This window comes from Mastigoproctus giganteus, chromosome 14, assembly GCF_048544385.1.
Source record: "Mastigoproctus giganteus isolate SK-2022 chromosome 14, ASM4854438v1, whole genome shotgun sequence".
NCBI classification, from domain to species: Eukaryota; Metazoa; Arthropoda; class Arachnida; order Uropygi; family Thelyphonidae; genus Mastigoproctus; species Mastigoproctus giganteus.
Window position 1 is genome coordinate 88,224,628 of NC_143588.1, and position 27,197 is coordinate 88,251,824.

At 37.5% G+C, this 27,197-nt stretch overlaps 1 protein-coding gene across 1 annotated transcript in view; it reads left to right on the forward strand.

Moving 5' to 3' along the window:
• The window catches only part of Sec6 (Exocyst complex component Sec6), a 347,920-nt gene that overhangs the window by 239,596 nt on the left and 81,127 nt on the right, over positions 1-27,197 (forward strand). The window contains exon 15 of the mRNA XM_090388448.1: positions 7,086-7,156. Coding sequence (XP_090244574.1) covers positions 7,086-7,156 — 71 coding nt within the window. The remainder of the gene's footprint in view (positions 1-7,085; positions 7,157-27,197) is intronic.

Below are 27,197 nucleotides of genomic sequence, written 5' to 3' on the forward strand. Positions count from 1 at the left end.
CCCGAGACTGAAGGATTCACACTGGCCATCCAAGACCAGGTAATCAACACCAGAAACTATAGAAAATACATCGCAAAGGAGCCCGGAATGTCAGATGATACATGTTGACAATGCCAACTGGCCTCAGAAATGATCCAACACATCACCGCAAGGTACAAGGTGATCACTCAGACTGAGTACTCTCATAGACACGACCAGGATAATACATCAGAAGCTAGTGAGGAAATATCAGTTGACCAAAGAAAGTGTACCATACTACAAGTACGAACCCCAGACAGTACTAGAGACCCCAACCCACAAGCTGTACTGGGACTGTGCCATAAAAATGGATAAGACCATCCCGCACAACACACTGAACATAACCCATGTGGACAAGATGGAAAAAGCTACCTACCTGATTGATATAGCAGTGCCCAACACTAGCAATGTCCAGAAAACCCATGAGGAAAAAATTAGGAAGTTCACGAACCTGAGACATGAGGTTAAGGAGATGTGCAAGAAGTAACGACCATCCTGATCATCATGTCAACCACTGATATGGTGCCATAGACCCTACGTAGCAGCCTAGCAGCAATAAGTCTCCCAGAGAACACCTACAATGAACTCCAGAAAGTTGCAGTCCTGAACACCTGTAAAATAGTCAGAGTTCCCGACCAACAGTAACACCAGGCATTTCAACCACCCTGTATACTTGGTAGCAATACCATCACAGAGTGGAATCCCCAATCAGGGAGAAATAATATAAGAGTAACAATAATAATAATAACTCTGAAAGTATGTGCCGCAAAGGAAACAAGGTCATCACAGTGTAGTATAGTAATATATATTTGTAAGCGATTCTAAAAGTGTTATGTAAGTTGTAATTCCAGTGTATTTGTTCTCTTTGCTTGCACACTTGGGGAAAAAATGGCACTAACAGTGCAATTTTTCCAAAGTGTGCATTTTACCAGCAGTAAAGGGAAAAAAAAAAAAAAAAGAGGAAGCAGTCATGTTCAGTTAAAACGCAGTGAATGCAAATGTTAGGTTAGATTAGATTCTCATAATTATATTTTTCCCAAAAAAAATGAAGATATCTCTATACTTTACTATTTGTTTGATTTTAATTTTTATTTCCACACAGCATTAAAAGTTTCTGTAGCATTTATAACATTTATAATTTAAAGCATTTATAATTTCTGTTTAACTCTCCGGACAACATGCTTAATGCAGTGTATTCATCAAAAACAGAAAAACTTAAAAATTAAAATATTGTTAATATTATGTCAGTGTGAATTTTAGTATTCATCAAGTATGGTATCCTCTTTCCTGTTGCATTGTCCATTATTTTTTAATTAAAAAAATTATAGCCATAAAAAATTCTTTATGGCTCTGTTTTTGTATACAGAATGGTTGCATGGACCTGCATGCTTGCTCCTCTGTTGATTTTTCATTTAGCTGTGGTTTCAGCTTTGATTTTTGACTAACTGGCTTTCATTGCTGAACATACGAGGAAGCAGGTAGTCAGAAAATAATTCTTTTGTTTTTTTGATTAATAATTAGTTTTGGTTTTATGTGAATACAAAGAAGAATTAATGAATCACATCAGACCCATGTGTACTGGGTGTGGGAAAGTTTTAGATAATCTAGCTGTTAGCATTCACATTAGTTGAGGCATATGATGCAGAAAGCAAGGTTATACAGCATCAGCCAAAAAAAAAAAAAAAAAAACCCTTCCCATTTTGTCTATCTGGTCACTCCAAATGTTTGTCTAGTTCAGCCTTAAATTTATTTAAACTATCAACTTCCACAGCAGATGGAAGTTTGATCCAGCAATCAACTACTCATTGGCTAAAGGCAAACTTCCGCACATCTATTTTACAACTGCCTTTCCTCAGTTTGAATCTATGCTCCCTCAAGTTCTTAATCTGAGCAAGCAGAAGAATCCCATTAATCAGCATTAAGCCTGTTCAAACCATTTAAGGCCTTATACACCTCAATCAGATCACCTCGCAGATGCCTAGTCTCCAAAAGCTGCAATTTGCAGAACTTAAGCCTTTCTTTGTAAGAGCACCCCTTTGTTCCTATCACCAAATCTTGTTCCTTCTCTGTACTCATTCTAGTAACTTTACATCCTTCCTAAAATGAGGCCTCCAGGCCTGTATGCAGTACTCAAGGTGAGTGGCCTGACCACTGCCTTATACAAGTGGATAATCATCTCCTTATCCCTGCTAGGAAATTTCTTATATATCATTGACAAGATTCCATGACCTGCCCTGACAGCCTATCTGCACTGCTCAGAGAACTTCAGTAGCCAGGTGGGCATGAGCAGCAGTGCGTAGCACACGCTTCTTGATTAGACTGGGGTTCGAGCTTGTGACCACAAAATACGGAGGATGCGGAAAGGTCAAGGAATGACCACCGCATATCCCCAGAGCAATATGGCCTTAGTTGCTAATGTTCCTAAATAACAAATAAACAACAACAAACAACAGAGAATTTCATATCTCACTGCACAATTACCCCCAGGTCTTTTTCATTCTCCACTTCCCTGAGTATAGTAGCACACAGTTGGAATGTTTCTCTTGGATTACTTTGCATTTGTCAATGTTAAACTTCAGTTGCCACTTCTCAGCCCATCTGCCTAACTTTTCTAGATCTTGTTGCAGTAGCATACTGTCTTTGGTGTCATTAACACCCCAGCCAACTTTTATATCATCTGCAAACTTGGACATTAAGCCTGATATACCTTCATTGATATCATTGATTAATACACATAACAACAATGGGCCCAACACCGAACCCTGGGGAACTCCTTTAATAACAAAATCTTTTAATAACAAAATCAAAATAGTCCATGAAGAGCAGTGTCCATTTATGACCACTCTGTGCCATTGCTGATGAATTGAATAGGTATTTTGCATCAGTCTTTACTGACAAAAGATCCTTCATTCTGAGGAGAGGCTGTGCAACTGAGGCTAATGCATAATGAAATTAGTGATTTCAAAATTACAGATGGCTGTTTAGAAAAACTTACAAGCTTAAAGGCAAGTAAGGCACCAAGAGTTGTATATAGCCATTAATTTTGAGGATGGCACTCAGAGAGTGTATTGAACAATTGTGGTTATAAGGTCATCTTTGGATTGGATAAGTGCCAACATATTAATCATAACCCTCTGCCCTGCGCCACCCTGTAATCCCTCTTAGAATCTTTCCAGTAATGTAACATGTTCACGCCTATACAGTAACCTCTCATGAGGGACTGAGACAGAGGTCTGGTTAGTCTGACTTTGGTGATAGAGCAAATCTTGAAAGCAATGATTAAGAGTGCAATCCAGGGACATTTAGAAAGAAATAGCACTCTGATAGACACACAGCATAGTTTTGTTAAGGGAAAATCATGTTTGATTAATCTTGAAAGGTATTTTCATATCGTTACTCATGAGCTGGATGTTGCAAACAATTTCAACATAGTTTATTTGGATTTTAGCAAATCATTTGGTTCAGTCCCTCATGAGAGGTTACTGTATAAGCTCTAACATGTTAGCATTACTGGAAAGATTCTAAGATGGATTACAGGGTAGCTGCAGGGCAGAGGGTTATGATTAATGGATATTCTTCTGATTGGTGCAGCTGTGGAAGTAGGGTCCCACATGGATTGGATCTTGGACCACTGTTGCTTCTGATTTTCATAAACAATGTTGATGACGGAATAGAGGGCGTGATGTCAAAATTTGTAGACAATGTAAAGATTGAGAGAGTTGTTAATGCTTGGTGCCAAATTAGCACTCCTTCAGGAAGACTTGAACATGCTTCAAAAATGGTCAGAAAAGTGGCAACTATGTTTTAATGCAGAATAGTGTAAATTCTTGCACTTGAGGAATAGTAACCCCAGAATAACTTAATACTTGGTGGAATTGAATTGAAAAAGTAGAGGAAGAAAGGTATCTGGGAGTTATAATATGGGCAAATATGAACTTCTCTGAGCAGTATAAACAGGCAGCCAGATAAGCCAATGTTGTTCTATCGGTGATATATTGAACAGTATCCTCTGGAGATGGGGAGGTCGTAATCCCATTGGCAATTATAAGACTATATGAGGAATACTGTGTCCAAGTGTAGAGACCTCATTTAAAAATACACATTTACCTTGTTGAAAGGTCTAAAGACAGGTAACTCACATGGTTAGATCAGCAAAACAGTAACTATACGAGTTAAGAACGATTATGTGGGCTACAGACCTTGGTAACTAGGCACCTTAGAAGGGACCTGATTGCATATAGGGTCCTGAGAGGGGTTAGTAAAATGAATGAAGGCAAAATTTTTACTGCAATAAAGAATTCCAGTAGTAGGAACCATAAATTTAAATTACAGGAGAGGTTTAGACTAGATTATAGGAAGTTTAGCCAGCAAGTTGTTGATTACTGGAATAAATTCCCTCCACAGGTAGTTGAGGCTGATGGTTTGAAGAAATTCAGAGATCAACCAGATATTACCTATGTGAGCAGGGAAGTGCAATTTCTTATCTACTCTTTTCTTATTTATTTATTTGTTGGCCAGTGCAGCAAAAGCTGACAGATTCCTTGCACTATATAGCAAATATAGTAAACCCTTGCTAATCCGGATGTCAGATAATCCGAATTGAAATATGAAAAATTCTGTTCACAGTTGAGTACTTTGAAAGAGACATGGGATTTACTCTGACTGCATGCTGATTGACTGCACAGAGAGAGAACGAGATGGAACATACATTACATTGTTTTGCGTGTTGTTCAGTGTCATTGTTTACTCTGAGTTGGATGGATGTTATTGCTTATGTCGCTTAAATTGTGCACTTCTTTATATATATGTGTACATAATTGAACTTATTTCATGTAATTATGGGTTCTAAAGGATTGGCTCAATACCTTCAACATCTCCACTTAGGGCTTCGGCACAAATTTTTCTATTAGTGATATTGTGCCTTTGTCTAAATCGCCACAGCCATCCTGAACTGAAAGTAAAATGATGTAACTACAAATGCTTTGCAAACTTTTCCGCTGCTGCCACCTTTAGCTCAACACCATGCATGCCAACATCACGCCAATTGCTCAACACCAATTGCTTAACACCACACATGCCAATTGCTGTGAATACCACCAAAAATGTTTTAGGGCTAACAGCCTCAGACTACTGAAAACTCACTAATCGAACAAGTTAGTGTATAGCATCATGTTAGTTCATAGTAAATCACCGAAGTGGGTGAAATGGCATAATTTTTATTACATATATTTTGAATGCCACAACGAGTTGCCCTGATAATGCATTACATAGAAAACGCAATGCTTTCCCAGGGGAGAAGACTAATGTCACTTATTCTCGGTGGATACACCAATCATGGTTGGTGGTATCTGCCGGGAATAAGTAGCAACAGTCTTTTCCACTGGGGAAGCCTTGCTCGTTTGAAGTAGTGCAATATCAGGGCAACTCGTTGTGAAGGCATTCACAATATGAGATGTAATAAAAACGATGCCATTTCACCCACTTCGATGATTTACTATGAACTAACATGATGCCATACACTAACTTGTTCAATTAGTGAGTTTTCCGTAGTCTGAAGCTTTTATCTCTAAAACATTTTTAGTGGTATTCACAGCAACGATCAAGTGGTGTTGGCGTGCGTGGTGTTGAGCTAAAGGCATCAGCAGAAAATTTTGCAAAGCATTTGAAGTTACACCATTTTACTTGCAGTTCAGGATGGCTGTGGCAATTTAGACAAAGGCACAGTAACACTAATAGAAAAATTTGTGGTGAAGCCCTAAATGGATGTTGAGGGTGTTGAGCCATTTATAAAAAAAAAGTAAATGAAATAATAATACAATCAAGACAAAACGTGACAGTTTCTTCAAACCTGCATTATTATGTTAAAAAAAATGTATAACTTCTGAATCTTCTATGGATGAATAAATGTATTGTCTTTTTATAGTTTTTAAATAAAGGCTCTACAGTGATATTGTTGTATCAGCACTACCTATATCAGCACCTAAATCAGCATTACCTATCATTAAATTTTCCATTTATTTGTGTTCTAAATTTTTTGTCATTTAGGGCCATCTTTGCTTCACTAATCCGGTTTATTGCTTAATCTGAATGACCTCTCCTCCCAGTTAATTCAGATTAGTGAGGGTTTACTGTACTTATATACTTATACTAATACTACTGCCATTTACTAAAATTTATTTGTTCTTATTATTATTATTATTATTATTATTATCATTAGCCATATGGTGCAAGGAAGCCTGAGGCTTTTGCTGCACCAGCCCAAAAAAAAAAAAAAAAAAAAAATTCTAATTTACCCTAAGAGAGAGAGAGAGAAAGAAGTAGAAGGAAATCATCAAGGAAGAGAAGAATGATGATATCCAGCTCAGGACCCTGGGTGTGCCAAGCCCATGCTCACCAGATGTGAGCCCCTGGGGTTAATCCAATATAGTGATGGAATAAAGAAAAGAATGAAGAATATAATTATAAAGTGGGCTATTTTCAACCATTTTTTGCTCAAAAGAGTTGAATTGTATATAACATAAACCATATACTTTCCCTTTTTTTCCCCCTATTTTGCTACAAATAGTGTTAAATCGGTCTAAAAAAGTTATATGTTAGGAGTTAGGATTTGATTAGTATTATTATAGCTAAATGACAAATAAGTGGGCTTTTTCTGCTTCTTCCAAAAAAAAAAAAAAAAAAAAAATTCATATGAACCTTCCCTATTGCCATAAATTGGCCATCCAATTCTGCTTTGAACTTTACCAAACATTAAGGCGCCTCCGTAGCCAGGTGGGAAGGAGCAGCAGCGCGTAGCACACGCTTCTTGATTAGACCGGGGTTTGAGCCCGTCACCACCAAATACGGAGGATGCGGAAAGGTCAGGGAATGACCACCGCATATTCCCGGAGCAATATGGCCTTAGTTGCTAATGCTCTAAAAAACCAAAACAACAAACAAACAACAAACCAAACATTAAGGGTGTTTTTTTCCCTCTATGATATTCAGTAAATCTCTGCATTGTGTTCTTAATTATGATTATTAAATTTAATTATTTACAAGTATTTTTCTTATTTTTTCCTTTGCAGATGCAATTATTGAATACAAGAATAAACACTTTGAAGATCGAAGCCATGTGAAATATTTTACATATTATATGGTGGGTTACGATGTTATTTTTTTACTCAATTTTTAATATTTTATATACAGTAAGATTCAAAAAGAAATGTACTCCTTTTCAGTCATTATAATTTTCTTAATTTTAATTTTCAAATTGTATTTTTAAATACAATTTCCATATCTAAGTTTTGAAGTGTTATTGGAAAAACGAGAATATGGTTGATGTACAGAGATGGTGGTACATTAAATTTGGAAGAATCAAAAAATGGTACACACATAACGATAACAAGGAAATAAAAATCACATTCACTTTTTGTACAGTCAGCTGGGGTGTAATGACTGCACTACTAACCTTCTGTTTGGAAAGATCAGAGTTCAATTCCTACTGCCAGACATGAGTGATTTCTTTATATTGGGATGAAACTTCACGTGGACTTTACAAGTAATAAATTAGTTATATTTTGACAGAAGTGTGTAATATTTGTCCCAACAGCTTGTGTTTTACATTCCACAAAATAGGAAAATTGATCATAGACTACTTGCAATTTACAAACATATTTACAAATATAATATACTGATGTCTCATTGTCATGGTTATTTGAAACAACTGAACCCAATGTCTTCATACACTTTTAGTTCACTAGTTGCTCAGGTTTATTCCCCTACCAACATTTAGTTATTATTTACACCTACAAGGGGAGTGACTCATATGCTGCAACTCATTTGTCAATTAAAATTAACTGGAAAACATTTTGTAGATTATCCTGTAGCCAGTAAAAAGGCATTTATTCAGTTTAGTGCACCTTATTAATCTGTCTGAAAAATTCTATTCATGAAGTCAACATTTCAGTTGGTCTTTCTAATAAGCCACTGCCAAACTCTGCTTGTTTATCGGTATCATCTTCATGCAGAGCATGGACTGTTAACTTGGTGACAGAGCTTGCAAATTCTACTTGCTGCCTTTTGAATCAGCTATATTTTTCATCTTTTCAGTACTGCTGCAGTATATAAATTATTTTAGCAGTCTCTTAGTTATTTTCACAAAATATCTAAAATCAGATGATAAACTATTTATGACATTAAATGTTGAAGTTACAATATGAGTGCAGAAGTGGGTATATGTTTTTTCACCACTTTGCATTTTACTTTAACTATTTCTTTTATTATTTAATTTTTCGTTATTCTTTTTAAATTAAATTAAATTTTCTGTTTATACTCCGGCACGACAACCAAGTCAGTAGAGTTTACGATAAATCGTCAATACAAATATTTATTGTATTTAGTAGTCACGGGCTTGAACCCCAGTCCACTCAAGGAACGCGTGCTATGCACCTTCACTCATGACCACTTGGCTACGTCAGGCCTGTTTTTTTTTTTTTTTTTTGATAGGAATAGCATCTGAAATACGTGCTTATATATTTATTTTAATTGCTTTTTTATTATTTCAATTGCTGTATCTCCATAGTAATAGATATCACACAATTTTCGGTACCATAGACATCAGGTGTTTTGATGTTGTTAACCTGTATGGGAATGATTGGTGTTGGTTCTCTACAGTTTGAACTTCAGACCCCTGAACACAAACTATAGAATAAAATTGTATTAGTAAATTAATAAGAGGAGTTTACCTCAATATAGTACGTGGAACACTTCCGTATGATACCCTCCAGAAATTAAAACGGAAAAAACGAAAAAATCGACAACTTACCGGTACATTAAAGTAAAATATAAATAATTAAAGTAAAATATAAATAATTAAATAATCAATTTAACACAATTCAAAATCAATTCAAAACAATTAAAATTCAAATTAACGCAATTAAAACAATCTAACGAAAATATTCAAAACGATTTTCCTTCCTAAGGAAGGAAAATCGTTTCAATCAATTCAAAATCAATTCAAAACAATTAAAATTCAAATTAACGCAATTAAAACAATCTAACGAAAATATTCAAAACGATTTTCCTTCCTTAGGAAGGAAAATCGTTTTGAATATTTTCGATTTTCCTTCCTTAGGAAGGAAAATCGTTTTGAATATTTTCGTTAGATTGTTTTAATTGCGTTAATTTGAATTTTAATTGTTTTGAATTGATTTTGAATTGTGTTAAATTGATTATTTAATTATTTATATTTTACTTTAATTATTTATATTTTACTTTAATGTACCGGTAAGTTGTCGATTTTTTCGTTTTTTCCGTTTTAATTTCTGGAGGGTATCATACGGAAGTGTTCCACGTACTATATTGAGGTAAACTCCTCTTATTAATTTACTAATATTATTATCAACGTAGAACATATTGAGTATTACAGCTCTGATTCATACTATCTAAAGAATAAAATTGTGAATTTTCTGTGGTTTTGGTTAAGAGTGCTTCCTGAAATGTGTTGGATAGCTTAGACTTCTTTGAATCCCTTATTTTGCCATGATGTTTAGTGTGAACAATTTTAACTCTGCATAAGTTGAAGGCTATGAAAAGCATTGCACCTGGGGAACTCCACTAATAACATTAGTGAAGTTCATTAATAACTAATAACTTAGTCCACAAAGAGTAGTGCCCATTGATAACCACTCTCCTACTTCTTCCACTTAACCATCCCTTTATCCACAGCAGTAACTTGCCCTTAATGCCATATTGTTCAAGTTTGTACGACAGTCTTTTATGTGCAACAGTATCAAAAGCCTTCCTGAAATCTAAGTATATGATGTCAAAATTATTCTTTGCATCCAGTTCCTTGGTCACTGCATCATAGTAACCTATCAGATTGGTTAGACAAGACTGCTCCTTGACAAAACCATGCTGTGATTGCAGTATAATTGCATGCCTGTCTAGATGGTCCTGCATTACTTCTTCCAGTGATTCCATTATTTTCCCTGGAACAGACGTTATGCTAAATAGTTTTCACAGGCTAGCCATTAGATAATTCACTGGATGAAATCTTTTAGAAATGCTGTAAGAAGCATCCAGATGAACTAATGAATAAGCTTGCTGGTCTCTACTCTGCTAGTGACTAGAGGGAACTAAGTAGTGTGTATATAGGAAGCACTGCTGAGTATATATCAAGTAGTGTGTATATATAGGAAGCACTGCTGAGGCTGTGCTTTGTGAGCAAGTTGGATATATTTTGCCATGTGCAAGATATATTTGAAAACTTAATTTCATTCATATTTTCTGGTGGACCTCGCCACCCCTAACTTATGATGCTGCAAAGCGTCCCTCCAATGTAGCCTTAACAAATGATTTGGTCCCCTATCCTGATTATAAACACAAAATACAGAAAATATCTATGGACACTTCTGTGGAAAAAGCAAACACATAATAAGCTGTTTCAACTGAAACCTGAACCACAATTATGGATGTCTAGTCTCCGTAAACTTAGAAAGGAAGAAGTACTTCTAGCCAGAACCCGAATTGGCCATACTCACTTCACTCATCTGTTTCTGCTCACAGGAAATGAACCTCCTCAGTGCATGTACTGTGTGCAACCGATATCAGTGAAACACATTTTGATTGAATGTACCTTGTTCAGCACTGCCCGACAGTGTACTTTCAGCTCCATCTCAAACCCCTTGTCACTCAACAGCATCATAGGTAATGGCGCAAAACTCTCCGAATTTTCCACCAGCTTGAAAAAAAATTAAAATGTATGATCAATTCTAATTGCTCCCAGAGCAGTTATCACATGTATACTTACTTACTTTGATAGGCGCAATATGGCATATGTAGCCCTTGCGCCAGAAAACCCAACAACCACAACAACAACCCCTAACTTTGTCTCCATGAATGTATCATGAATAGTCACAGTAATGAAACAAACTTATCAGTGAAAAGAACTAAACCTAAGGCGCCTCCGTAGCCAGGTGGGCAGGAGCAGCAGTGCGTAGCACACACTTCTTGATTAGACCGGGGTTCGAGCCCGTGACCACCAAATATGGAGGATGCGGAAAGGTCAGGGAATGACCACCACATATCCCCGGAGCAATATGGCCTTAGTTGCTAATGCTCCTAAAAACCAAATAACAAACAAACAAACAACTAAACCTAAATCTCTCAAAACTTCCCAATTCATTTTACAAATGCACGTGATCACAATTCTAATCTCATTGACCCCAATTTCCTTCTATAATCTTCTAAGTAAGCAAGTTATTAGCTCACTTTTCGTACTATCAGTTTTCTCAATCATCACTTATCTCATGTGTTCTAATTAGTTGCTCTATGATTCCTTTTTTGTAAAAGGTAGTACTTGTTGATATGTGGGCTCTGGTATTTAATGTTTCTAATATGCAGATTGCTCATTTACTTGGCCCCGGGTGCCAAGCGTTATAGTGATCAAGCGATTCTCTGAGTGATTTCTAGAGTGTTTTCTCAAAGATATAGTTTTGTTTCAGTTGTAAAAGTTTTCTTTTCTATTAATTAATAGGCAACTTAGTCTTACAAACAGTAAGCAAGTTTCAGAAAGGAAAAACACCTTTCTTCCCCCCCCCCCCCTAGACTAACATACTAACTTTTATACCGCTTGGTCACTCTAGTGGCACTGCTCCTGCCTCCTCGTGGCGGGGATGGTAACCTGAGAGAAGAAATCAACTCTCCCAGGACTGAAAGGAGCAATGATGGATAACAATATATATCCACCTTTAGAGACATTGAGCTCAAGACGAGACACAAATGACAATGAAAATGACTTCTAGCAACCCAAGAGGTTGAGAACAACCACTCAAGAGGAGATACCATCATTCCTCATACTGCACTCTACATCAGACCAGCCTCTGAGTAAACTGTCCCCATTCCTTGTGCAGAAATGCTTAGAGGCCAGTAAGGTGACTTCAGTCCGGAGATATTCTGGTAGGGACCATTAAATCTCAACATTCTGCAAAGTTATTAAAGCTTTGGTGGACAACTAATAAAAGTTACTCCCCATGCCACACTAAACTGCTTGAATGGAATAGCAGAATGGGACTTATTAAATGTATCACAGGAGGAAATAGTCCAAGAGCTTCATGAACAAAAAGTAATCCAAGCAAGGAGAATCCTGACTCGGAAAGATGGTATTCTTGTTCCCACAAGGAGTATAATCCTCACTTTTAGCTCTCCTATCTTACCAACATCTGTTAAAGCAGGCTATCTTCATTGGCGTGTCCGTCCTTACATCCCAAACCCAATCAGACGCTATAAGGGCAAAAAATATGGACACTCCAAAACTGCATGTAGAGGTGAGGCAATATGTTGTAATTGTGGAACAAAGGAGCATAATCAATCCGAATGCACTGCTACTTCTCATTGCCTAAACTGTCAGGGTAATCACCCAGCTTTTTCCAAAATATGCGAATTATGGAAACAAGGGAAAAAAATCCAAAAATATAAAGTTGAGAATAAAGTCACATACTCATAGGCGAGAAGACAAATACAGTCGATTCCGGTTATTTGGGACACATCGGGACTAGTGCATTTTGGCCCGATTAAGCGGCTGCCCCAATTATCCGAAGTTTCACGTAAATAGTTAAAAATAGAACGTACCCCCCCCTTTACAATTAGTTCACCGTACAATCAAATCACGTTACGGCGAACTCGCCATAGTAAAGTACCGTTCACTATAATGTGTAGTAAGCGCCGGTCATTGTAATCACATTCGTGAATTGAATTTTAATTCAATTAAACAGCGATTCTAATTAGCGAAAATAGGATATTAAGCACAAATTTACTCTTTATTACCTTACCAATTAAAAAATTAAATGATACGTGAAATTCGGAAGAATATACGTGAAAATCGGAATAATTAATACGCACTGTAATATGTACATACTAACTAAACTAGTTGACATTTCTGTTCACTGACATTTGTGGGTAGGGGTTAAAATTTAAAACAGTAAAAAGATAAGCAATCAATAACAAAAAACACGGCACACAAATTGCAAGTAACACAATATGTGCAAGCCAGAACGGAGTAACGAGTTACAAAGCTTTAAAAATAGAAATGAAGAGAAGATTCTGAAAATTATTTTTTTTATATGATTGAAGATTTCATGGAAGTGTAAACACATTTCACCATAATAACCCACAGAATTCCAGCTGTCGGTATTATCACAAATTCAATAAGATCGAGTTTACTATCCGTTTATGATAGATTGCACCAACAGAAAAGCCCAATAAACAGGTGACTGCTAATTGTTTTTATTGTTTTATGGTTGTGACCTCCAGAAATTCGACCGAACTACGTGGTACGGTCGGAGACAATCGCAGGGTGATCTCCAGTGCTGAGGTCTCCTGCCCCGATTAAACGGCATTTTGTCCCAATTAAGCGAAGTAAACCCCGGCTATTTTCTCGATTGGTTTCTGTTTTTTTAAGATTTGCCCCAAATAAACGGCTGCCCCGATTAACCGGTGGCCCAAATAACTGGAATGCACTGTACTCAAAACAGAACTAAAGCATACATATGGCACTGCTGCTAAACAATTTCAGTCAGTAGGTATTCAAACAGATGTTACAGTTCCTCCAAATATATCCATCACTGATTGGGCATGTTCCATGCTCTCTGCTTCTAAACAGTGTCCATCACAACAAAAAAGTGAACAAGCCAGTAACACCCCAATTATTATTCCAGCCAACATGCCTCCAACAGCAAAACCAAAAGTAACAGAAACTAAAGTACTGAACCCACCAGTTTCAATGGGAATGGATGTTGACCAACACAATGAATTAGATGATGGTATATTAGAACTTCATGCGACCGATGAGATGGACGTCACATGTACCTACTTTCCAAAGAAAGACAAAGCAAAATTGGATCGATGCAAGCAGGTCTCAACTAAAAAGTAGTCAGAAACAAAAATAAACAATTAAACCACTAAGGCGCATTTAGGGCTAGAGCCTCAAGCTGCAATTAAACCACTTAATGGAAAGATTCCTCCAATGGAATTGTAGAGCTTTTGCAATACAAAAGACAATTTATATGATCTCATCGACCACTATGAACTAGCAGGCATATTCCTACCAACTAACTTAAATGCACAAGTGTGTACTACCATTAAAAATTACACTATCTTCAGACGAGATAGGAGTATTGACTCGCCAGCCCATGGAGGAGTGGTGATTCTTGTTAGAAACAACATTCCATCGAAACTTGTTGCTCTTCAGACTCCTTTTGAAGCAGTCGCAGTGTAATTGGCATCACTCTTACAATAGCATCAATATATATATATATATCCTTAATTTTAATTTGTCATTCTCTTCAGATGACCTAGAAATAGATCAGCTACCATCTCTCTCTTCTGCTTGCTCGGAGACTTCAATGCACATCATTTGCTGTGGGGATCTCCAATAATTGACAGGAGAGGTAAGCTAATAGAAACCTTTCTTGATGCTTATCAACTCACCCTTTTAAACACTGGTGAGCCAACATATATTCATTTTTCAACAGGATCCATGAGTGCAATAGATCTCTCAATCTGTTCTCTCTCCATATATACTATTATGGAGTGGTTTGTTTTTGAAAGCCCACTGAACAGTGATCACCTGCCAATTCTCTGCAAGCTCCAAACACGACCAAACTCCCCTTTGCCACATTGCTCCATTTGGAAATTTGGTAGGGCACATTGGAGTGAATATGCTCAGTTAGATGATAAAATAATCCAATCCCAGTCCATAGAAAATGTCACTGAACGTATTACTAGTCAAATATTACTGCTGCTACCACTGCAATTACAAATTATTTACTGGGGAAACGGTAACTACTGGTGGAATCAAGATTGTACACATGACAAACAGGAAAAAAAAAGAGCTTGGAATTTATTTTGTAAATTCCCCACAAGTAGTAACCTAATTAGCTTCAAAAGACTGAAAGCCAAGTTCTGCCAATTAAGACGAAAAGCAAAGAAAAATGCCGGGATTAGGCATCTTTCTTTGCTTTTCTGGATTAGACATTTTTCCTGGATGCCTGGATTAGGTTTCCTCAAATATAAATAAGGACACAGATAGCAGAATCATCTGGAGGAAAATTCAAATGCTCAGTGGCAAATATGTTCAGTCCCCAGTTACAATACTAAATTGGCAAGGGAAAGAATTGTCATCACCAAGAGAAATAGCAAATGCCTTAGTGGAATAATTTGCCAGTTTATCCACCTATAACCCAACCTTTCAATGAATTAAAGATCTACAGAACAGCATAAGATTAATTTTTCTATGACAGTTTCACACCCATACAACCAGCCATTCACATTAACTGAATTTCCAGGGGCACTCAATAAAACACTCGGTAGTGCTGCTGGTCCAGTGGGGTCTATTATATATTGTTAAAACAGCTTGACAACAGAGCAAAAAGAATTGTTAAAATATTACAACCGAATGTTCTTAGAAAATACTTACCCACTCAATTGTTCTAGGTGTCCCAAAGCCAGGAAAGGATCATACCTTTTTGCCTAACTACAGGCTGATTTCACTGACTAGTTTTTTAGGAAAAGTCCTAAAAATGGTTCACAGGCAGCCAATGTGGTTCCTGGAAAGATTAAACAAATAACTTACTAAACAGTAGCCATTATGTGTTTCGAAAGAACCAGTCCACACTAGATTTGATGATAAAAGTAGAAGCAAACATCCGTAATGCCTTCATAAGGAGAGAACATCTAGTCATGATTAATCTCGATATTGAGAAAGAGCGTGGTAATCAATGGACACTGCTCATCGTGGACTAATGTTATTAGTGGAGTCCCTCAGGGTTCAGTGTTCGGTCCATTATTGTTTTCTGTATTTATAAATGTTATTGATGATGGTATATCAAGCTTAATGTCCAAGTTTGCAGATGATACAAAGGTTGGCAGGGTTGATAAGAACACTACTGATACTATGCTGCTGCAACAGAATCTGGAAAGGTTGAGCAGATGGGCTGAGAGGTGGCAAATGAAGTTTAACATTGACAAATGTAAAGTATTACATATGGAAAACAGTAACCCCAGAGCAACGTATCAACTCTGTGGTACTACTGACAGTGGTAGAGAATGAAAATGACCTGGGGGTAATTGTGCAGGCAGATATGAAGTTCTCTGAGCAGTGCAAATGGGCTGCAAGAGTAGTTCATGGTGTTTTGTCAATGATATACAGGAATTTTTCTTGCAGGGATAAGGAGGTGATTATTCCCTTGTATAAGGCAATGGTCAGGCCAAACCTTGAGTACTGTATACAGGTCTGGAGGCCTCATTTCAAGAAGGATGTAGAGCTGCTGGAACGAGTACAGAGAAGGGCAACAAGATTAGTGAATGGAACAAAGGGTTGTTCTTACGAAGAAAGGTTTAAGTTTTGCAAATTACAGTGTCTGGAGACTAGGCACCGGTGAGGTGGTCTGATAGAGGTGTATAAAGCCTTGAATGGTTTGAGCATGCTCAATGCTGATGGGATTCTTCCTCTTGCTCAGAATAATCACCTGAGTGGGCATAAATTCAAATTGAGGAAAGACAGATGTAGGATAGATGTGCGGAAATTTGCCTTTAACCAGCGGGTAGTTGGTTGGTTGGTTGGTTGGTGGAACAGACTTCCATCCCTTGTTGTGGAAGTTGATAGCTTAAATAAATTTAAGACTCAGCTAAACAGGTATTTCGAATGAACGGAGGGGTGAAGTGGAAGCATTTTTTTTTTTTTTTTTTTTTTTTGGCTGATGCTGCATAAGCTTGCTTTCTTGCATCATATGCCTCTGCTAATGCTATACTTTTTCTGAGTTTTCCAAATAATGCGATTTATGTTAGAGCTGTTGAAAATTTGTATTAGCCAAGGAGGTCTTCCCCCATCATAAAAAGAAATTGTCACAGAGGTATGAATTCAGCCCATGGAGGTTCAGGAGTAGGAAGGCCTTGGAAAACATTCTGAAAATTAATGTTCAAACTGATCATGAGCTCTTTCAGTCAAAGCCCTGTGGGGCGATTCTCATCAGGTTTATTGTGGTATAGCATGGTGTATTGAGGGTCAAACAAGTGCTGCGAGCTAGGATGCGATGGAATACTATTAATCTTTAGTGCATAGTTACACAATAAGGATTTTTCCTTAGATGCAGTGGAGGGTCCTTTGCCTCAATATACAGGCTGTGGACCGGAGATGTTCTGAAAGCTCCAACAGCTATCTTAAGGGCACTGTGCTGAATGGTGTTCAGAAGTGATAGAGAGCTTTTCCTAGCGGAGTCATAGGCAGTTGATCCATAATCCAAGCGTGACTGAATTAAGGATCTGTAGAGATGTAAGAGGGATCTTCTGTTGGCATCCCAGGACATAGTGGAGACGGCTCTTAGGATGTTCGGTTTTTAAGACATGTAGTTCGAAGGTAAGATATATGGGAAGCAAAGTTAAGTTTATTATCAAAATATAATACCAACAAACGAAAATTGTTGGTAACAGGAATCAGGCTGTTTTTTAAAAATATTTCTGGATCCGGATGTGGTTTGCATTTTTTACAAAAACGAATTGCAATGGATTTTTTTTTTCTGCTAAAGAATAACTATTCCATAATGTCCATGATTTTATTTTAGCTATGGAAATTTGAAGTTATCTTTAAATGGTGTTCATAATTTGGGATTGACAAGAGATAATGATAATGAGGTCATCAGTAAACAGGTAAGATTCTACTGTATTTGGTACATCCCGTGTCATGTTTGTAATTCTTACTGCAAATAATGTTGGACTCAGAATGGAACCCTGCAGTACACCCTAATCTTGTTCAAATGATTTGGATAAATTGTTCATATATCTTACCTGAAACGTTCTGTTGCATAGAAAGTTTTGTATAAATTAAAGTAACTGACCTCTCAAGCCAAAAGAATGAAGATCTTTAAGTACACCATCCGCATGTTCATTATAACTGGATAGATCCCATTCACCCCAGGTGCCTTTCTTGTGTTTATCTTCAACAATTTCTCCTCCACTTTACTCTCAGTTATTACAAGGTTATCTAGTTTACTGCCAGAGTTGAATACGGCTCTGGCATTCCCCCTCGCTGAATAACTCTTCATGTGTGAATGTCGATGCAGAATATTCATTTAGTTTGTTAGCTACCTGAGCAGGATCATCAACAGTTGAACCATCGATATCAAGTGCACCAATCTGATTCATCCCCTTCCTTCTAGAGTTTACATAAGTAAAGAACTCTTTGCTGTTTTTCTCTGCATCCTTTGCCAATCATTTCTCGTAATCTGCCTTCGCCTGCCTAACCTCCTTTGTAACTTGGTATCATAGGCTTCTGTGTCACATTTTAATTTATATGTATCCCATGCATTTTTCTTCTCTGCCATATGTTTCATTAGTTCATCTGACATCCATTTAGGCCTAAACCTTGAACAATATTTCTTAGTTGGTATGTAAAGCCTAGTAGCTTCCAAGATAAGTTCTTTGAATTTGCTGTTTGTAACATCATCAGTTGGTCCCACTGTATAGAATTTAAATACTGTCTCAGACCATCATAGTCGCCTTTACGAAAGCAATAACCCTTCCCTTTACCCCTGATGGTAGTTAGCTCTTTGAGTAAATCCCACTTCAGCACACTGTGATCACTGCCACCTAGTGGTTCCTTTATCTGCAGATTCTTAATGCATGAAGCATCACTACTGATAATCAAATCAAGAGTATTACTCCCTCTAGTTGCCTCCCAAACATGCTGATGTAGAAAACAATCATCCAATAAATCCACAGAAGCCTTGCTAGTGTGTGAGTGACCAACCCACAAATTCCAGTCAATATCTGGGAAATTAAAATCCCCCATTATAAGACTCTCTGATTTACTGGCCCACTCTTTCTCTGTACAGTTTTGTATTATATTCATCAGAGTCATTATAGCACACTCCTACTCTCAATTTTGATCTCCCAATGCTTATGTCACACCAAACTGACTCGACACTGCACTGTCCAGTGATGTCGACTGGCTTCACTTCCTTGGATTTTGTGTTTCTTAACTAATAGCATACCCCCTTCTCCCTTCCTATCCTGTCTATCCTTTCTGTAGACGTTGTACTCCCTAAATTCCAGTTCTGCATTCCTTATATCTGTGTGACACCACGTCTCTGATATCCCAACAATATCCGCCTTTGATGCTTTGAGCAATACCTCAAATTCATCAAATTTATTTACTAAACTCCTAGCATTGGTGTACATGCAAGTATACATGCACCTGTTCCTATTCTTAGCTACCCTAACACAACCCATGTGTTTACTTGTACCGCAATGACTCCCAGCAGTCTCTGGAATATCTTGCATTTTGTTTTCCAGGCTTCTGCTCATTCCAATAGAAGCAGTGCAAGAATCACTTTCTTTCACCTCTGCCAGTGGCTACTGTTAATCTATTAGTCCTTGTATCCCCCCAAGCTAGCAGTTTTCCGACCCACCTAACACTGCCTCGATAGCATCAGCAAATATTCTTGCACCCTTTCTATTTCTATTTAAGTGTATCCCATCTCTGTAGAAACAGTCTCTCCTGTTAACAAGTACAGACCAGGTTGAAAAAAATTCTACCCCTTGAGCCTTGCACAATCTTTCCAGGGCTGAATTGATCGACAAGGCTCTCATCATATAATCCCTCCTATCGTGTCTGGCCAGAATTGCAGACACTTTCAAATTCAACTGTAATTCACGGCTTTTTTTCAATCTATACTGATGGCTCCAAAACAGATACAGCTGTGGGTGTTGCAGCAGTTTCTTCCACCTTCTCACTAGCTGTGTCTCTTTCTATTGAATGCAGTATCTATACTGCAGAATTATTTGCAATAAAACTGGTTCTAGATAATATAAACAACTACCATAAGCAATCTTTGATATACACAGCTCTTTAAGCACAATCACTGCCATTCAATCTATCTTTTCTCCCTCTCACCCCATTCTTAAAGAGATCCTATCTAAGTTATTTTACTGTCAAACAGCCAATCAGAAGGTTACCTTCTGCTCGATCCCTGGTCATATCGGCATCCCAGATAATGAACATGCGGATGATGCTGCTAAACATTCTGACACTGAATCTTCCAGTCAACTAAAAGTGTCCTGCACTGATTACAAATCTATCATTAAAACAACATGCAGGAAACAATGGTCTCACCTTTGGAAAACTCAAATCAGTAATAAACTGCTGCAGATAAAAAAAGAGCGAGCCACAAATGTGGACATCTAGTTCCAGGAGAAGCATGCGACAAGAAGTGATTCTGGCAAGGCTCCGCATCAGTCATTCGCATCCAACTCATCTGTATTTGCTTATGGGAGAGAATCCTCCTCTTTTGTCAGTTGCAGCTTACAATAAAACACATCCTCATTGAATGTTCCCAACATTTAACAGTCAGAAAATCAATCTTTAGCTCCCTATCCAACTTACAGGAACCCTTAACCTTATTACATATTCCTGGCTATGAAGTAAATTTCGAAGAACTGTTTAATTTTTTGAAACACATAAATCTGTATAATAGACTGTGATCATAGTGACAAGCAAACCATGAACAGGCACAGTATGGCCCAAGAGGCCCTTGTGCCAAAAACCCAAATACAACAACAGCTCATTTACTTATTAGAATGCCACACTGCAGATTCCACGCGATGCCAAAAGTTCTCTATAGGATTCAGGTTCAGGCTGTTTTCTGTCCAGCTAAAAGTTGTAATGGACCGTTCTTCCAACCATTTTTTTCACCTGTAACAAATGTAAACATATTACTGTTGAACCTTTAATGCAGAAATGAAGCTAAAGTTTTTTATGAAGTGTAAGTAGGCACAGAAGTGCCTACTTACACTTTTTGCCTGATGACAAGGGGCAGAGTCATCCTGAAAGATGCAGTTACTTGGCAGGTTGAAATGGTCTCTAATGGTTGGCAGCAACTTGCCTTCCAATATAGCCAGGTATCCATTGGTACTTACGGAACCTTTTATAAACTGAAGGTGACCTACTCCACAATACGAAATGCATCCCCATATCATTTGACTGGTAGGGAATTTCACTGTTAGACACTATACAGTTTGGAAGGTATTCTTCACACGTCTATGGCGAATCGTTTGTCTCCCATCAGAGCCATGCAGGTTGAATTTTCATCTGAGAGAATAACTGACTTCTACTGCTCAGGGGCCCATTTGGCATGCTCCTTACACCAAATTAATCGGGCATTTTTCATTTTTTGTGTGAGGAGGGGCTTCTTCTTAAGATGACAGTCTACAAGTCCATTTTTCAAGAGGTGTCTTTTGACTGTTACTGCACTCCATCACACACAACTTTCATCTTTTCTTCACCAATTTGCCTTCCAATATAGCCATTAATCTTTTCTTCACCAGTAATCCATTGAGGGATATACACTGGTGTTCAAAGAAAGTGCATCACCCCTTAAAATTGTAATTGTTGTCCAAGTAATGTAAGTATATGGCAGTATTTCTTACAGATTGCATCAGATAAGATTGACATGTGTAGGTGACGATGTAATATTGCATCAGCTGTGGGATGATGTAATATTACATTAGCTGTTACTTTCAGCTATATAAGCACGCTCTGCAAGAGTTTGTCATTCCTTGCTTGTGTCAGGATGGCAAGTTATGCGCAGTTGACTCCACAAAGAAAGAGTGCTATTGTTGCTTTACGCGAGGACGGATGTTCTTCCCGTCATATTGTTATAGAGTGCTTATATTTCATATATCTCATATATGAAAATATATGAGAGTGCTACCTCCTTTATTAGACTACACAAAGACAGTAGTAAAATTAAAATTGAGAAAGGAGTCCTACAAGGAGACACAATATCTCCGAAGTTGTTTACTGCTGCCCTTGAGGAAGCTTTTAGAAGATTAGACTGGTCGCAGAAAGTAGTCAGTGTGAATGGAGAGTACCTAAACCATTTACAATTTGCAGATGACATTGTGGTCATAAGCCACGATCCCAAAGAATTAGAGGAAAATCTTAATCAGTTTGCAGAGTTAGTAACGATTTTGGACTAAAGATGAATATGGCTAAAACAAAAGTAATGATGAACAAATATGCCACAGAAATGGATATAATGATTGAAGGAGCAGTAATTGAAAAGGTGGAGTCATACTTATCTGGGACCAGTCATTAGCTGTAATAATAATAAATGGCTGGAAGTCAAGAGAAGAATAAATTTTGGATGGATAGCATTCAGGAAATATACAGGGTGTTTCAGTTAAACGTTTCAGAACTTCTAAGAGGGGTAGGGTACATCCTGACAACTCGAAATCATATAGCAATGTGGGGTCGGAAATGCTTTCCTGAAGCGGTATTGTACACAGAAGTCGTCGTGCGACGTCGTGCAGCACAGATTCGATTTTCGGTCAATGAATGGGCCGGTATTATGGGAGATCACCTCATCGGACCTTACCTGTTACCGTGTCATCTAACCGGACCTATCTACTTGATCTTTCTGCAGCAAGTATTGCCACAACTTTTGAGAGATGAACAGATTTCTGCATCGACGCAACAGACAATGTGGTTCCAACACGATGGAGCCCCTGCCCATTATAGCGGAGATGTTCGTAACTACCTGGATGTCACATTTGGTCAACAGTGGATCTGACGTGGTGGTCCCGTGCGTTGGCCTGCTCGGTCACCCGACCTATCATGTCTTGATTTTTATTTCTGGGGTCATATGAAATCGCTAGTTTATGCTGAGGTCATATGAAATCGCTAGTTGACAATGCTGAGGAGCTGGTTGCAAGAATCGCAGTAGCTGCCGAAGAAATTCGAAATTCGCCTGGAGTATTCCAGAATGTTCGGATGTCCATGCGTCGGAGATGTGAGGCGTGCATTGTAGCCCGTGGAAGAAACTTCGAACACTTACTTTAATCCATGTACCTTTTGCTTCTTTTCATGTATTATTAAAACGATTTCTCACTTACGGCCTCTTTTCTTTATGGTGCTTCTGTGTACAACACCGCTTCAGGAAAGCATTTCTGACCCCACATTGCTATATGATTTCGAGTTGTCAGGATGTACCCTACCCCTCTTAGAAGTTCTGAAACGTTTAACTGAAACACCCTGTATAGTCACATACTGAGAAGCAATATCCCAATTTGTCTGAAACGTAAAATAATGAACCAATGTATATTCCCCACCATGACTTATGGAAGTGAAACTTGGGCACTCACCAAAAGAATGGAAGAGAAACTGAGAACTACACAGCGAAGAATGGAACGAATTATTTTGGGAATCAGACTGTTAGATAAGAAGAGAAACACATGGATTAGGCAGCAAACTCAAGTAAAGGACATTCTTATCAAAACTAAAGAACTAAAATAGTCGTGCAGGACACATAGCTTGAAGACATGATGACAGATGGACTAAGAAAATAACAGAATGGTACCCAAGAGGAGCTAGAAGAAAACCTGGAAGATAACAGCGGAGATGAAACAGATGAAATTCATGAGTTTGTGGGTAGTAAATGGATGGCCATTGCACAAAACAGAAGAAACTGGAAAATTGCTGGGGAGGCCTTCATCCTTCAGTGGATTGAAAATGGCTGATGATAACGATGATATAAAATATAATAATATTTTATATTTTATGAATAATATGCCAATAACTTATTACTAGAGTACTAAGTTGTAGTTAACCCCTGGGGAAGGTGAAAGATTTTTCTCCCAGAAACTTTGGATTTTCCTTATATATGTAAACTGATACATCACTTTGCAGATGTGTTTCATGTGCCATGAGAGTTGTCCTGGCAAGTATCTTAAACAATCCAACAGGTGTACTACACTTATACTAGAATGGCACTTTAACTAAACAATTCATGCACCATCAAAAATTCTATACAGGGCAGGTGTGATTGATGCATGGGTCTTGTTCCTGCAACACACATGTAAACAAAGATTCATGCAAATTAAATAAATGTTCTTCTTTATACTCCAGCATGAGTTTACAATAAATCATGAATACAGTCATTAATATTATTTCATGGTCCACTCAAAGTGAGAATGCAGTGACACGCCCTCTTTGAGCGTGTTCCATAGCATTCTTTCTCCTGGCCACTTGGCTAAGCCGAGTGGCCACTAACAAGAATACTATGGACCCATTATCCCATAGAAATTCATTAAAGTTCAGATATATGTTCTCTAAATGCTTAGAGTTATCCCTGTAGCAATTTTTCTGCTAATTTTATTGCAGAAAAATTAAAATTAATATACTTTTTTTTTATAATTAGCATAAATAAGATAAAATTTAAGTGAAATTTGTAATGAAAATTTACATATACTGTATGAGAAAAAATTATTTTTATAAAAAATTCATTTGGACTTTACCTTAAGCCCAATTTAAAAATATTCCTCCCTGTGATCTTTTGATTTCTTGAGTTAGCGGTCAATTTTGTAAGCAGTTTTATTTTTTTGACCCTGTGTAAACAGAGCACGTTATTTTAATTTTTTTTTTTCATGCATATAATAAGTTTTATTTATTATTATTACATATATTATAAGAGTGCATTATTTCAGAATTGTACAAAATAAAATCACATAAATCATGACACTGCACTATACATTGCGTATTATTAAAAAATATATTTAAACCTTGGGATATACATTCTTTTAATGAAATTTTTGACTGTCTTATTATCTTTTAGTATTGGTAAGCTAATGGTGCAAAGAAGTGAACTTTTTCTGCATCAGCCAAAAAAATAAGAAAATAAAACAGAACATTAATACTATTCTCATTCTAACAGGGTAGTCGTCTAATTTCACTTTGAATTTATTCAGACTTGTTACCTCTGCCACATTCGGAGTCAACCGAGTATTCAGAATCCAGTTCCTCTGTTTGACAGCCCACTCCACATGGGTAAACTCCATTAGATTCAATCTTTCAATCGTTTGTTATTCCCTGATAATTTATATATGTGCCTCCTAGTCTTCATCTCACTTACAAGAAAGAGCAGACCTTCCTCATTCAATTTACTCAACCCCCTAAATGCCTTATAAACCTCAGTCAGATCTCCCCTTAAATGCTAGTTGTGAAACTTAAAATGCCCACACATTTTAAGTCATTCTTCATATCTGTTTTGACTGTGGGGAAAGGAATAGTCAATTCAATCAGTTGAGTCCTGGAGAGGGGAACATATCAAATGAAATAATTCTAACAATAAGTGAGTCTCTGTGCATTCTCTACTGTATATTTAGTGCATATCAATTAAGTACTTTGCTAGAGGGGTAGCATTGAAAGTTTTTTTTCATGAGGAGGAGAATGAGAGGGACAGGAAACAGTTTGAAATGCATTTTAATTTTGATGACAATTAATTTAATTTTAATTTTGGTGACATTTATTTCCAAGCTCCTTGTTTAAAGTAGAGTGAGGATTAGAGGCTTTATAAATTTTACTATGTGCCATGTGTTCCTTTGTATGATAATGCTCTAACTTATATCCGGCATCTAAAGTTGAGTAAACAGAGCAAAGAGAGGGGGGGGGATAAGGAATTCATCACATATAAATGCCAAGAAGAGCAGGACAAACCAGTTTGGACCTTTACGTAAGGGAAAGGGGATAGTATTAAATACGCCAGCTGCCATTGCAGATTAACTCAACAGTTATTTTGCATCGATATTTACAAATGAAAAACCTTTTGTGGCAATGGGAAATTGTGGGAGCAAAGTTGAAAAATATGTAATTAATGATATTTAAATTTTGCAATATTATTTAATGAAAAAACTTTCGAGCCTACAGGCCAGTAAGGCTCCTGGAGTTGATATATAGGTCCTATATATAGTTGATACATAAGTCCTATAATCTTAAGGGAGGCGGCAAGTGAGTGCATTGAATCATTGAGGCTAATTATGCGAGAATTACTAGACTCTGGGGAGATTCCCTTGGATTGGAAAAGTCTCAATGTATCTCCCATACATAAGGGTGGCTCTAAGAGTGAAGTGGGAAATTATCGACCTGTCAGTCTGACTTCAGTGGTAGGGAAAATCATGGAGGCAATGATCAAGGGTGGAATTCAGGATCTGGTTCGCTATTTTGAAAGGATCACTCACGAGCTGGATTTAGGGAATAATTTCGACATTGTTTATTTAATTTCAGCAAAGCTTTTGACTCAGTCCCACATGAGCGGTTGCTTTATAAACTAGAACAGGTTGGAATCACTGGCTGGGAAAATCCTTAGATGGATAGCAGGATGGCTTCAGACAGGAGGCAGAGGGTTGTGATAAATGGCTATTCCTCAGATTGGGTTGATGTAAGAAGTGGGGTTCCCCAAGGATCAGTATTAGGACCACTGTTGTTTTTAATTTTCATAAACGACATCGATGAAGGGATAGAGGGCGTGATGTCTAAATTTGCAGATGATGTTAAAATTGGTAAAGTAGTTAATGATCACTGTCAAGCTTGAGCTTATTCAGAGAGACGTAGATAGAGTTCAGGAATGGTCAGAAAAATGGCAGCTATGCTTTAATCCAACAAAGTGTAAGGTATTACACCTGGGAAACAGTAATCCCAAAATAACTTATTTACTTGGTGGAGTTCAACTAAACCCAGTACTGGAGGAAAGGGACTTGGGTGTTACAATACGGTCAGACATGAAATTCTCTGAGCATTGTAGACAGGTTGCAAGGAAGGCTCAGTGTGTCCTATTGATGATCTATCGAACTTTTGCAAGTAAGATAGGGACGTGATAATCCCATTATATAAGGCTTTTGTTAGACCACACTTGGAATACTGTGTTCAAGTATGGAGACCGTACCTAAAGAAAGACATCGAGCTTCTTGAAAGGGTGCAAAGACTGGTAACTCACCTGGTGAGATTGGCAAAAGGGCATTCTTATGAAGAAAGACTTCGAATATGTGAGATGCAGAGTGTGGAAACTGGACACCTTAGATGAGATTTGATTGAGGTGTTTAAGGCTCTGAGAGGCATCAGTAAAATGAATGAGGACAAAATTTTCAAGATTATAAATGATGCTAGAACTAGGGGACATAAATTCAAGTTACGGGTGGAAATGTTTAGATTGGACTGCAGTAAGTTTTATTTTAGCCAGCGAGTTATAAATTACTGGAATAAGTTGCCTACATGGGTGGTAGAGGCTGAAAGTTTGGGGAAATTCAAAGGTCATCTGGATAGTACTTTCGGGTGAGGGAAGCACATAGGATGATAGGTTTAATTTCCTTTT